General features: G+C 33.6%; 4 protein-coding genes across 8 annotated transcripts in view; 1 reads left to right on the top strand and 3 right to left on the bottom strand.

The window, feature by feature from the left end:
• LOC117237616 (RNA pseudouridylate synthase domain-containing protein 2-like) overlaps positions 1-4,387 on the bottom strand; it is a 174,690-nt gene extending 170,303 nt beyond the window's left edge. Inside the window, exons 1-2 of the mRNA XM_033501766.1 lie at positions 4,250-4,387; positions 3,249-3,463 (exon numbers count right to left, since the gene is read on the bottom strand). Coding sequence (XP_033357657.1) covers positions 3,249-3,389 — 141 coding nt within the window. The 5' untranslated portion in view covers positions 3,390-3,463; positions 4,250-4,387. The remainder of the gene's footprint in view (positions 1-3,248; positions 3,464-4,249) is intronic.
• LOC117237615 (protein nessun dorma) lies at positions 4,230-6,720 on the bottom strand. The gene is made up of 5 exons (XM_033501764.1): positions 6,610-6,720; positions 5,634-6,548; positions 5,370-5,574; positions 5,044-5,307; positions 4,230-4,965 (listed from the first exon to the last, which is right to left on the bottom strand). The coding sequence occupies exons 2-5, from the start codon at positions 6,533-6,535 to the stop codon at positions 4,714-4,716; spliced, it is 1,623 nt and encodes a 540-aa protein (XP_033357655.1). The 5' UTR covers positions 6,536-6,548; positions 6,610-6,720; the 3' UTR covers positions 4,230-4,713.
• Positions 6,104-8,165, top strand: LOC117237619 (ADP-ribosylation factor-like protein 2-binding protein). 5 transcript variants are annotated; one of them, XM_033501773.1, is made up of 6 exons: positions 6,104-6,237; positions 7,321-7,428; positions 7,493-7,599; positions 7,667-7,752; positions 7,845-7,941; positions 8,008-8,165. In XM_033501773.1, exons 2-6 carry the CDS (start codon positions 7,353-7,355, stop codon positions 8,095-8,097), a joined length of 456 nt encoding a protein of 151 aa, XP_033357664.1. In that variant the 5' UTR covers positions 6,104-6,237; positions 7,321-7,352; the 3' UTR covers positions 8,098-8,165. The 5 variants fall into 5 exon arrangements, with proteins under 5 accessions (XP_033357664.1, XP_033357660.1, XP_033357661.1 ...); XM_033501769.1 differs by lacking the exon at positions 6,104-6,237 and adding an exon at positions 6,871-7,176; XM_033501770.1 differs by lacking the exon at positions 6,104-6,237 and adding an exon at positions 6,871-7,244.
• LOC117237614 (nuclear pore complex protein Nup93-like) lies at positions 8,139-11,522 on the bottom strand. The gene is made up of 6 exons (XM_033501763.1): positions 11,260-11,522; positions 10,776-10,956; positions 9,406-10,694; positions 8,980-9,336; positions 8,791-8,908; positions 8,139-8,720 (listed from the first exon to the last, which is right to left on the bottom strand). Exons 1-6 carry the CDS (start codon positions 11,520-11,522, stop codon positions 8,409-8,411), a joined length of 2,520 nt encoding a protein of 839 aa, XP_033357654.1. The 3' UTR covers positions 8,139-8,408.
• Between the last annotated feature and the right edge of the window lie 893 nt (positions 11,523-12,415).

Raw genomic sequence — 12,415 nt, 5'->3', positions numbered from 1 at the left:
CATGATAAAGCAAACAATAAACCGTGTCCTAGACGAAAGCGTAATAAAAAACAGGCTGTCGTGCAGAGTGGACGGTCGCTATTATGAAAACCATTTAATTTAAGAAAGGACGCCGTTATTAATTTACCCGATGACACTTGGAACATCAACAAAGAAAAAGGGAAAAAAGGGAGAGAAAAAAGTAATGATGCCAATGCAATGGCATTTGGGATGGGACGCGATTGAAAAGGAGCAAAGGTCGGGTCAGATTATTATTAAAAAGGCACCAGACGCTGAATGAAACAGAATGAATGGAAGAACGGGCTGAAACGGGATGAAAGGAAAAGCAACGAGTGAATTAAAAACGACGAGGAAGTGGTCAGAGGCGGTAAATAAATCAAGAAACGCCGCGAAGAAATTAACTTGGTAGGGAAAACGGAGAAAAAAAAGGATAGATCAGAAGTGACAAATTTTCGGTAGAAAGCAAGCAGTGGATGAACCTGAAAAAGAGACAAGGAAACAGGCAGAAGTAAGGAGAAGCGTAAACAAAGGACGGTTGACTGTTTATAAAACTGTACAACGAGGAAGGCGATAAAAAGCAGCGGCATGAAAGAAGAGAGGAAACAAAGGAGATAAACTCGTGTCAACGAGCACGAGAACGAGCAGGAAGAATCGAAATTAGAAATAATGTTCGAAACGCCGGACAGACCGATGAGCGAAATAACAGAGGAACGTAAAGCTGGCAGAAAAATAAGGAGGATAGGGAGAACGAGAAGAATGGCGGAGAAAGCGAGAAGGAACGCGCGACAAGAGGACGATCAGTCATTCCGAAAGACACGAAGGCTGCAAATAACTCGTACTCGGTGGTACCGGTCAAAAGCATCGGCGGATGTGTTATGACGCTCGTCCCTCTTCTCTCCGCCATGTTTTTAACGATCCTTGGTGAAACGCGGACAGAACGTACGGGAGTAAAAAGAACGAGAAAAAAGAACGAGATCGTTCTACACACAGAAAGAATCCTAAATCAACCAGGCTCGTTAACGTCACCATACCGCTTTTTATTACACTTAATCCTTCCTCCATTGAATCGGGTGTTTTAATTCGCAAATTTTTTGTCATCATAGCGAACTTGAAATACGTTGAAGATCGCAATAGATGGAAGTAAGATAGATCGAACGCGTTAGATTTACGAAAACTGAGTTGGAACGGGTTCGAAGCGGTTGGGTCGAGTTGCAACGAATTGAAAAGAATCGAAGCGAATCGCAGTGAGTTAGGGCGAATAGAGAAGCAGATCGAAGCGAGTTGAAACGAGGATCAATGAGTGCGTTAACCAGCTACTTGGGTCAAATCAAAACGAGTAGCAACGAGTTAGAACAACAGGATAGAGCGAATAGAAGCAGATAAGAGCGGCTTCGAACGAACAGAACAGATTAGAACGGATGATCGAAGCAGATTCGAACAAAATGAAACCTATCGGAGAAACTTGGAGCAAATTGAAACCTACTAGGACACATCTGCAGAATACATAATTTATAATTAAATACAGAACTTGTTCACGATAGTAATAATTATCGATATGTAATAAAATATAATTTTCCTCGTGGGCTAGAAACAGTTCTGCTGGAAGAATTATATTTAAAGCGGATTGAAACAAATTGATTATAAGGTTGAAGCGAATCGAAGCAGATGAGCGTAAAGTGGAGCGAAATTGAAACAATTCAATACCAAACAAAACGAGAAGTTCGAGTAGCTGTTAAACCACGTGATCAGAGCTAAACCGTTCGAGTTTGTTTATCTATGAACGCAACGCATGGTATTACGTAGAAAATTGCTTAATAGGGACGAAGATAAAAGGAATTCTACAGTGACCTAAAAGGAATGCTTGATTCGCTAATAACCTACTACGCAACGAAAAGATCTACGAGGTTCGTGTATGCCATCGCGAGGTCTCTCCCTTTCGCTCGCCTCCAGTGTTGTAATTTTTAATCATAGCATCCGCGTGAACGGTTCCTATGTACAAGACGGGAATGTGGATTTCGCTATACAGTGAAAGTAACGGGTCGTAGACTTGCATCGTGGGAATGTCTCATGAAAGGGATGCAATTATTGTAAACAACTGCTTTATAACAAAATTCTCGTTATTAATACGATTACTTTTTCGATTTCATACCAATTTTGTTCTTCAAATGTTAATAATCCTTTTGCTTGTTGAAAAAGGAAGAATAAAATTCGGACTAAAAATTCGGAGACTGCAGCAAGCAACGCATGTATTTCATTTAAACTCGAAGCAATGAACACGCGTAATCTCTAAAATTATTTGTCTGAATGATGCAACAATATTTTCCTAAAAAAAAATAATAATAATAATAATAACGATAATAAAGAAATAAGTCAGACTCCGAAAAGTCAGTTGCGTCAGTAACGCAAAATAAATTTCGTGATGCCATATTTTTCTATACCGTGCACGAGCTCATTGGAGCTCGTGTATTAAGAACTTCCCGTGTAAATCTTTTACGAACTATGCTTTTACGACCTTCCTAACGTCGTACGAAATAAATATACGATCTGAGAAGTATCACTCTCACAACTAACTACATTGGTAATTTGTGAAACCTACATTGATAGCCATACACGAGTCACTTTATGATATGTTAACCTATTAATTCGTAAAACCGAAGCAGTTTACACTTGCGAGAATATAAATAAGAAATGTATTCAAATTTTTTTTTATATACTATTATATTTTTATACCATAAAGAAAAGAAAGAAATAAAACTTTTCATAATTCGATTAGTTGAATTTGAAGAGTGGCATTCCCTAATTTAAAAACTCACCATTGTACAGTACAGTAATGTGATCGTATTTACATATTATTATTATATTTTTATGCAATTTTCAATGAAATTTTAGCGAATTATTATTAACTTTGTCATATATTGAAAATACGTTTTTTTCTTAATTAACAATTTCGTTGCTATCGACGCATGCTTTGTATCGTTTTAATCATTTACATAATACTACTAACGTAACTGTTGCATCTCTGCAAAATCACTTCGGAAAAAGAAAAAAGAATTCACGACAGTGAATAGCGTATCGAAACGTTATTTAGAAGAAAAGGCACTTTTAACGAGATATAATTGCACAAATGAAGTAGCCGAATTTTTTGATACTAAATGTGTCGAACCTGTTTTTTTTAAATATACCGATATATTCGTTTAAATGGATCACACTGCAGATATGTAACTGACGTAACAACGAACTCGACTCACCTCCTCGTCCGACAACGGTTCCTCGTAATCCGATTGCGAACCCTTGAACACAAAGATGCATTCCGATAAATCCAATTTGCGCGCATTGCCGAACTGCGTCTGTCGATCCGTCAACTGCTTCACACAAGTCGTCTCTAACATATTCTTCGTTCGTTGAACCACAGTTTTACTGCAAATGCTGTAGTTTGTAAATAAGCGTTTTGTACTAGAACATTCTGCAACGATAAAATAAATATCTTCGTTAATGACTTGACTTCGTTTCTTTCTTTAAAAGAAAAAAAAAAAAAGAAAAGAAAACGGATTTAGGCTAGTATTTTCCAAAAAATAATTTCATCCATAGGGATACATAAAAATATTATATACTAGCCTAACAGGCCAGTAACCGCGCAGCAACTGGAAAACTGATAAGCGGTATCGCTAACGGAAGGATTTCCATTCATCATCGAAAGTATGAGTCTCTAAATCATGCTACTTCATTCATCCGTGTACACGTGATACCGACCACATGGCCAGGTACTTATAACTTCATTTATAGATACGAGCGGATCTTTAAACGAATACGGCGGTGAATACAGTATGGATCGAATTATCGTTTACGTCACACTAATGTACTGTACACGTACGTGTTATCTTCTTCTACATATATATATATGTGTATATATATATAGATAGAACATGACGTAGCTGTGTACAGATGCATTTATGTATATATCTATACGTATATTGACATTGTTTCGATACCAGCATGTATTATAGGTTAGATTTTTCTGACTCGTGTCACAAAGTACTTTCAGATGGAGTCACTTGTTTTTCGAGCATTGTTTTAATCGATGTCACAGATAAAAATATCCAACGGAATGGAATAAATTGTCGTAAAATAATGTAATGTTGTGGATACGGAAGTATTGAAAACATATCGGAGGGACGCGTTTAGGTTAAAGAGCGAGTTCGAATTACTTGCACGAAAATAATTAAATTATGTTAAATAGTGGAAAACTTACAACAGGTCTCTTTAATCTGTAAAATATTACGTTGATAAAATAAGACAAATATATTAAAATATTCGTATTTGCAATGGAACACAAGATTTTTAAATACATATAGGAACACGCACCGTAAACGAACAATTTGAAATGATGTTGCTAGCGCCATCTAACGACGATGAATATAACTAGCAGCGTAACTTCCAATTTAAAAATTTGCGCATGTATTTTAATTGGTTCCTATCAATTGGAAAGATGATTAAATAATAAGTTTTGTATACAATTCATAACTGTTTTTAATTACAAGTGAAATATGAAGTGAATAGAAATAGTTTGCCTTTTTTATATAGATTATATCTATTATAACTTCTCAAGTAGAGATTCATGTAAAAAAGTGTATAATTATATTTCTCAGAGATTCAAGAATTACATGCCTTCTTATAACAAAAATAGAAAATTCGGTTATAATAGGAAAAGTTACTCTAAGTCTCCATAGATTCATCTTGTTTTCTTAAAACAAATGATGTGGTCTGCTTCAATATAACATCTCCTTTGCCATTACCCTCGGACTTACAACCGTATAGAGAAATTTCAGGTACCTTTTCTAATAATTCAAGGCTACCACATTTACGTTTTGTATCGTTTAAATATTTTTGCGTTTCTAATCGAATAGCGTATTCCTTAAAGTGTGTGAGAGAACAATTTTTTGCTGTTAATTTTGCATTGTCATGAATCTAAAAATAACAAGATATTATAATTAAATATCGTTTTGTAACTACATAATTATGGTAATCAAGACGAAAATAACATACCTGTATACCCTCTGCGCAATTTGTAAAGTTGCAATTATTCATAAACACTTCTCCGTTACTATAGATGACTAAACCTGTCCCAAGACTGTCAAAGAGTGTGTTTTCTATTATTAGTTTTGCATCCGGTAAAACCACGACTCCTAATTTCACCATACTCTGATTTAAGGCACATATTTTACAATTAATTATTTTTGTGGTTCCAACTCTCACTATTACAGCTGCTCTAAGATCACCCACATCTACAGTAATATTTTCTAGTAAAACCTATAAACACATATTCGGCATAGCTACAATTAATCGGAGACACGATTCGATATATAACTTACTTCACTGCCAGAGAAATCAAGTACCGACGGTGCAGTTTCTGTGTCTTTCATATTAAGAATGGTATGTTCTAAGCTATCAATTCCTCTAATGGTACCTCCATCTTCCAATCTACCAGCTCCTTTTATTCGATGAGTTCCTTTTCCAACTATAATGACATCTCCTGTGTCGCACGTGTGTAGAGTTTCTAACAAAGACCCAGATATTCTAGAAAAATGTATAAGAATCAAAAATCAATAGAGCTTTTTCAGTACTGTCGAACTTACTTAAAAAATAATTCTGGGGATAAAGAAGCTTGAACTTTGTTTATTTTTGCCTTCATTTCCTCAAGAGTTCCACCGAGCCACACAAAATAGCCTTCCTTACACGTTTCTGTACTTTTTCTTTTCTCTATTTTATCATCCAAAGACGAGGTCTGATTCGTAAGAATTTCTCTCATAGCTGGGTTTTCAAGAACTTCCATCTCCCTTTTAATTTGTTGCAATCGAAAATGAAGTTTCATCAACTGACATGCTGTTCCCCCATCCACTATATCGTTCTCTGATTCTTCTCCCTCAGAAATAGTATCCTCTAGTCTTGATATCTTCTCTTCGATCTCCCTTCCTTCCCTTACTAAACCTCTAATGATATCGCTAGTTTCTTTACTAACAACAAGCCTTTTCATGTCGAAGAACAATCTAATTCTTGTTTCCAAATGTACAGACACCCAATCGACGTTATCATCGTCATCTATGTCCCATGGCATCCATAAATATTTATAAAAAAATCTCAGCTGATCGAGGCAGGACGCAGTACCCACCATATCCAAAGCGGTGTTTTCCTGATTATGAGTTGGATAAAGCTCAATAAGTGCTACATCGTATTTTTCAGGTAACTGAATTTCATCTTGAACAGCAGTTATTTTCACCAATGCAGATAGATCACAGAAATCAACTTGCTCAACTTCTACTACCACAATAGTAGGATAATGAATATGAAAATCTTCGCACACTAAACGTGGTATTCTCCATAATGCTTGCCAACCGACAGGTTCTAGTACAAGTTCTATATGGTAGGACCATTCTGCCTGAATTTGTGATGCAGGTACAATTTCTCCTCTACTAGATAAAATTTCTGTTAATTCAACTAGCCTTTCTTGAAGACTTTTGTCAAAGGTATATATCTCCATTGATATGCGTTGCCTACAAAATGAACAATTTTATAAAAATCGATCGATAATATTAAAAATCTATGAATATTTACCTATCAGAGTTACAAATTTTCTTCCTATAAAATTTTATTGCAAGTTATATTACTAAAAATGTAAATTTCAGCCTTCTAGGTGTCAAGATCAAGAGAATTATTATTAATAGTGATAAATTAAGAACGAAACTTCTGTAATAACTATAGTCTAATTATTACAGCTTTAGGTCTAATAAATTTGTAAAACTAAAAACTAAATGCGTAAAAATTTGATTGAAAGACGAAAATTAGTCACACGTTCTCTTATTAAAACAAATCGAGATCTAAGCTATATTTTCAAATATTATTAATATATCAGATTTAATTGAATATACAAATAAGTGAAAGATAAATGTTTATTTTACGTATCAGTGACACATTTTCAATTAACGTTATGACAAATTAACTGTTATAAAAGATTCGAATTGCTATAAACGTGATTGGTCGACTAATCTTCTCGATTCTCGCTTTCAACAGTTATCGATCTATCGATACCGATGATATCTGACAAATAATAAGTTTATTTTATCATAGAAATAAACAGTGCCTTGTTTATGTAAACAATTGGAGAAACTGGAAAAACAATGGGTTTGTTCATATCATTTGAATAAATAATTAAGCATATATTTATCTTTCAAATATTAATGACTCTAAGGGTATTGACAATTAATATCTATGTACGTATAAATAACGTAATTATTCTAGTAATCTTTTAAAAATATTATTTAATAGACAATTGCAGCTTAGTAAGTGTCGAAGAAAATATGGAACAAAGTTCTAAAAACGTAGAGGATAAACTTTTCGACGAAATTATTGGACACATAGAAGATATTTTGTTAGGTACGCATTAAAACAAGATATTAAACATTCGATTTTATAATATAAATTTCATTTTTATTTTTAGAAGACGAATTTCACTCTATTCAAAAAAAATTTTTGGATAATTATTGGGATGTTTTTGAACCTGTAGAGGAAAATAAATTAATTTATACAGATATATTTAATGAATATGTAAGTGCTCCAACAATAAGAAATAACAATTTTTTTATACTTGCATATTAATACATGATTTTTGTAGAATAAGGCAGTGGAAAATTATATCGTTAATTACTTACAGAAGCTAATACCACATTTTAATATTGACACATTTTTAGAACATTTAAAGTAAGCGCTATAACTTTATAATTATATAAAGTGTATATAAAAATTATAAATATGACTAAAAAGTTTCTTTTAATGGTTATTGAATGATTTAGTAATAAGCAAAATGAATTGGAAGGTGAAGTGTTTGAAGTGTTATCAACCTTCACAGACTTCGTGTCCTTCAAAGAAATGTTTCTTGACTTTAGAGCTGTAAGTAACATGGTTATAATAAAGTAAAAGTAAATGTCGCGGTGGTTACATCCAAGCTTTTTTCAGGTAAAAGAAGGAAAGGTTCAAGATCTTAGTTGTGGAATATCTGTTACATCTCTCAAAAGTAATACGAATGACAATGATTCTTTTGGATAAAAAATTTTCTCAAAAAAATAAATATTTTAAATATACTAAAGAAATAAATTACCTGTTCACTAATTGTATTTCTTATGTTCAATTGTTATTTTTAAAAGTCAGTACATTTATCGTATTTCTAATTATTGTTTAACGAAGTACAAAAAGATATATACATTGTATTCATAAATTCTATAAGAAATAGAGGAATTGTGTATTCAACACATTGATTGTTTTTGTGCTTCGTAAATCGAGTATTCGCACAAATATATCTGTTGTATTTACTTAAAGTACTGTATCGAAAATAAAACAACAAATATAACAAATTTGATTCAGCACATAAGGATCTCCATTTGTACAAGTTTGCTATTCGTTTCATTTGGCATACGATATGGAAGTGTTCCTGCGAAACTAGTTAAAGCTCGCGCTTGTTCCCGAAGATCAAGAAGTTGCTGTTTCCTTGCTTCTTCATCACCTGGTTCCATCGATCGTAATTTCTGATATTGACGGTAAAGTATTGTCATTGTAGCTAAAAGGACGTCGGCTAATGTACCAGCTACTTCGGGTGGTACACGTCGTATTGCGTTTACTCTTTCATCGACTTCTTTGATATGCAATGGTAACAATTTCGCCTCTGCAATAGTCTATAAACAAAAAATTATATATTAATGACATAAACTTCAATATAGCTATGTACAATCCTATATATCTTACCCTAAGCGCACTTTGATATTGTTCATTATGAAATTGATCAAAGAACACCATTAAGTGCTTTAAAGTATAAAATGCAGATACTAATTCGGATGGTGCTTGTATTTCAATGTTTTGGTACCTAAAAATATATATTTATATATGTATTTAACAATTTTCTAATAACGATGACGTCGTGGATTTCAATATTACCTTCTGCTTATCTCTGTAGCAGTCACCTGCAATCGAGATCTGAGTGATCCCGGTGAAGTTTTTTGATTAACAACTTGCGCCAAAAGCGTACACATTAGACTAAGAACTTTCTCGTGATTGCGAGCAAGATCATACACTGTTACTGCATCTTCTAAAAGACCTTTTCTATATAATGTATCAGCGCTTATGTTTATAACATCTTCTGTATTAATTTGAAATTGATCTAAAATCCCTGGTATCCAACGATCTTCTACTATCTTTCCGATTAACTGAGTTCTGACTGCTGGAGAAGTATCAACTACCATCTCTGCAGCTGATGCAGCAAACATATTACGATCATGTGGATCTTTCATAGATCTAAAAAGTAATTAGGTAATTAAAATTAAATTCGAAAATTTCGATGATTATTTGATTTTCTATACAAACCTTAATAAGAATAAATAATGTAAACATTCCTTTGGATCTGTCGAATCAAATCGTTTGACGTACAATAATATTAATCTGGCAAAATTTAATCTTTTAGCAGGAGTCTTATCAGCAGGATCAACACTTATTAAAGGTGCTAGAACACTTTGGCTTACTCCTAACAAGTTATGTTCATGCATAGCAGCTGCTAAATGTACAGCATGTGGTAAATGCCTTGCTCCCGCTCCTCTTGCCAGAAATTCAATGGCAGCCTCAAATTGACCAGTCAAAAATAACATTGAAAAATATACAAACGGTTGTTCATGAGCATGATAATATGACTCTCCATAAATTTCTGATATCGTAGTTTGTAAATAATCCAAGGTCAACTTATTTTCTGCATCCGATTGATCTCTAACTTGGCACAGTTTCAACCACAAATAATCATCAGCTGTACAAATTACATCAGAGTGCAGGTCATCAGGTTCACAAGGAACTAATGCACAATATGCAACTCTTTTGTATGGATCAGTAACTGATCTAACATGTTTCCTATACTGCAATTTTAAATTTGATTCTGCAGAACTACTAGGACGTCTTTGGAGATCATTACAAGCTTCTTCCAAGGCAACTCTAAATTCTGGAAATTTTGTGTTGTATTGATTAAGACATTGCAATGCAGCTTTGTAATCGCCAACTCTCATACAATAATACACTAAAGGCCATAATGGTTTATCTTCAACCATAACATCTTCTAAATCTTTCAGATTTTGTACTTTAACACTAACAAAACTTTTAACTAATGGCACAGTGCCTGGAATGCCACCCCTTTTAGCTTGAGCAGGGTTTTCATTAATAACAGAGTTCATAAATTCCTTATATCTATCTTCTAAGTACTTTCTTGCATGTAACACAATTTCTTGTTCAACAATAGCTGTACTTCTTGATTTGATTTGATCTTCTCTAGGAATTGGTCGAATGTCTACCATACGTTTAACCATTTTCCAAAGATCCACAATTTTTTTATCATTAAACGACTTTGCAGCTTCACAAAACGCATTAAACAAGTTAGGTTTAGTTATTCCCCTAAGCACATGATCATTATAATTTTGTAACTGTTTCACATAAGCTACTTCTATATCAGATAAGCCACTAATCATGGAACCAGCTAATTTAGTACGTTGTGGAGTACCACGTAAATCTACAAGCTCCCCAGACGGAGCTGTCATGGCATTTATTATCTCAAACCGCATTTGTTTCCATTCACCCAGCATATGTTCCATTTGTTGAACTCTAGTAAGTTCAAAAGTCTGAAATAATTTCATATAGTTTATACATATACACGTATATCCTAAAATATTGCTTACAAGAAATATAATAAAATATCTTACATCTTTATGGACTTGTTCAATGATTGACAATATAGCATTTTCCTTCTCATTCCTAAGGTAACTAACTATATCTGTATCTGCAATAGGATCTAAAGGTTCAAATGTACGTCTTGCACTAAGTGAACTTAATTTCTGCGAAATCTGAGGTAAATCAACACCACGTGAGCCAAGCAATAGATGTCTAAAATTATAAAATATTATATATATTAAAGAAATCTGAAATATATTGATGAAATAAATTTTATTTTAATTAGAAAATTACTTTGCTCTAAATGTCAGTCATACATATATACATATTACTAGAAATAAAATGATAGGTATTATCCTGAAAATTTTGGCGCCAGAAATTTATAAAATTTTTAGGTTATCTGTGACATCAAGCATAATTATTTCTACATGAATGCATTTTCTATTAAAAGTACATGACATACAATTAGAAATCGTTTAAAAATTTTATATGCGATAAATATACAAATATTCTTACGCCTGTACTTGATTGTCTTGAGTACCGGTCTGTGTGACACGAGACCAGAGTTCGTTGGAGGCCTCTAAGATTTGACGAAGATTTCTCTCAACTTGAGGAAGTTCTTCATTGCTTTCTACAGCAGCAGATAATCGTTCCGCTGATCGCAATAATTCACTAAAGCCCGTGTCTCCAGATACTCTAGAAGAATTCATGGTTAACATATCGGTGTATCTAAGATCGTTCATATTTAAAACACAATGTTCATGGATTCCATGGCCCATAAATTACCGCGCTATCCAGTTAGGAAAAAGACGAGAGCGTTCACGCTCGTAGTTTCAGAGTAGAGATGCTGCACCATGCGGCCAAGTGCTGAGGTTAACTAAATTTAGCATATACAAGAACCTATAAGAATAGGGATCTGCCCTGTTTGGTTGGAATTTAGCATATACAAGAACCTATGCTTTTAAGCCTAAAGTTAGGGATCTGCTCAATTTTATTGTACACTAGCATAGACGAGAAATTATTTAGCTGCACGATTCTACGGAAAAGTTCATATCTACTTTTCTATCCGAATTTTTTTCGAGTATTCTTTATACAATCGTCAACTTATATATATGTGTATATATATAATATTGCTATGTGTAAAGTATTTTTTTACACTTAATTTTTTACTTTCGTCATTTATTTATTGTTAGTCATAATCATTCGCATTGTCTCTACATGTTTTTGAGCAACCAAACAGGGCAGATCCCTAACTTTAATCTTAAATACAAAGATTCTTGTATATGCTAACTTTAGTTGACCTCAACAATTGGCCGCATGGTGCAGCATTAGTTTGGAAACAACCAGATCCATAAGCGTGAGCACTCTCATTTCCTCTCTGGTCCAATATAAATTGTAGGGACTTTTGATCTTCTCATAAATTGTTTAGTTTAGTTTCTTGTTCTTCTCTTGGGACCAAGAGATGACGCTTTTACGAAGCTAACTACAACCTCTATTGCCCAATAAAACATTTTCTTTTAGCATTTCGCTCTTTTTCTTTTATTGACGCTCTTCTCTTCCAAAATTTTCTTTTTCGTATCTCATACTTTTCTCTCTTTCTATGTTTTTGTGCCAACAGCACATGGTCATTCACTATAGGCTAACCGTGCTTAAGGCAGCCTGACTTCATTAT

This window comes from Bombus vosnesenskii, unplaced genomic scaffold (assembly GCF_011952255.1).
Source record: "Bombus vosnesenskii isolate JDL3184/JDL3185 unplaced genomic scaffold, Bvos_JDL3184-5_v1.1 scf7180000013383, whole genome shotgun sequence".
NCBI lineage: Eukaryota > Metazoa > Arthropoda > Insecta > Hymenoptera > Apidae > Bombus > Bombus vosnesenskii.
Note: the sequence above shows the minus strand (reverse complement) of the source record. Positions and strands in the feature narration are given on the sequence as shown.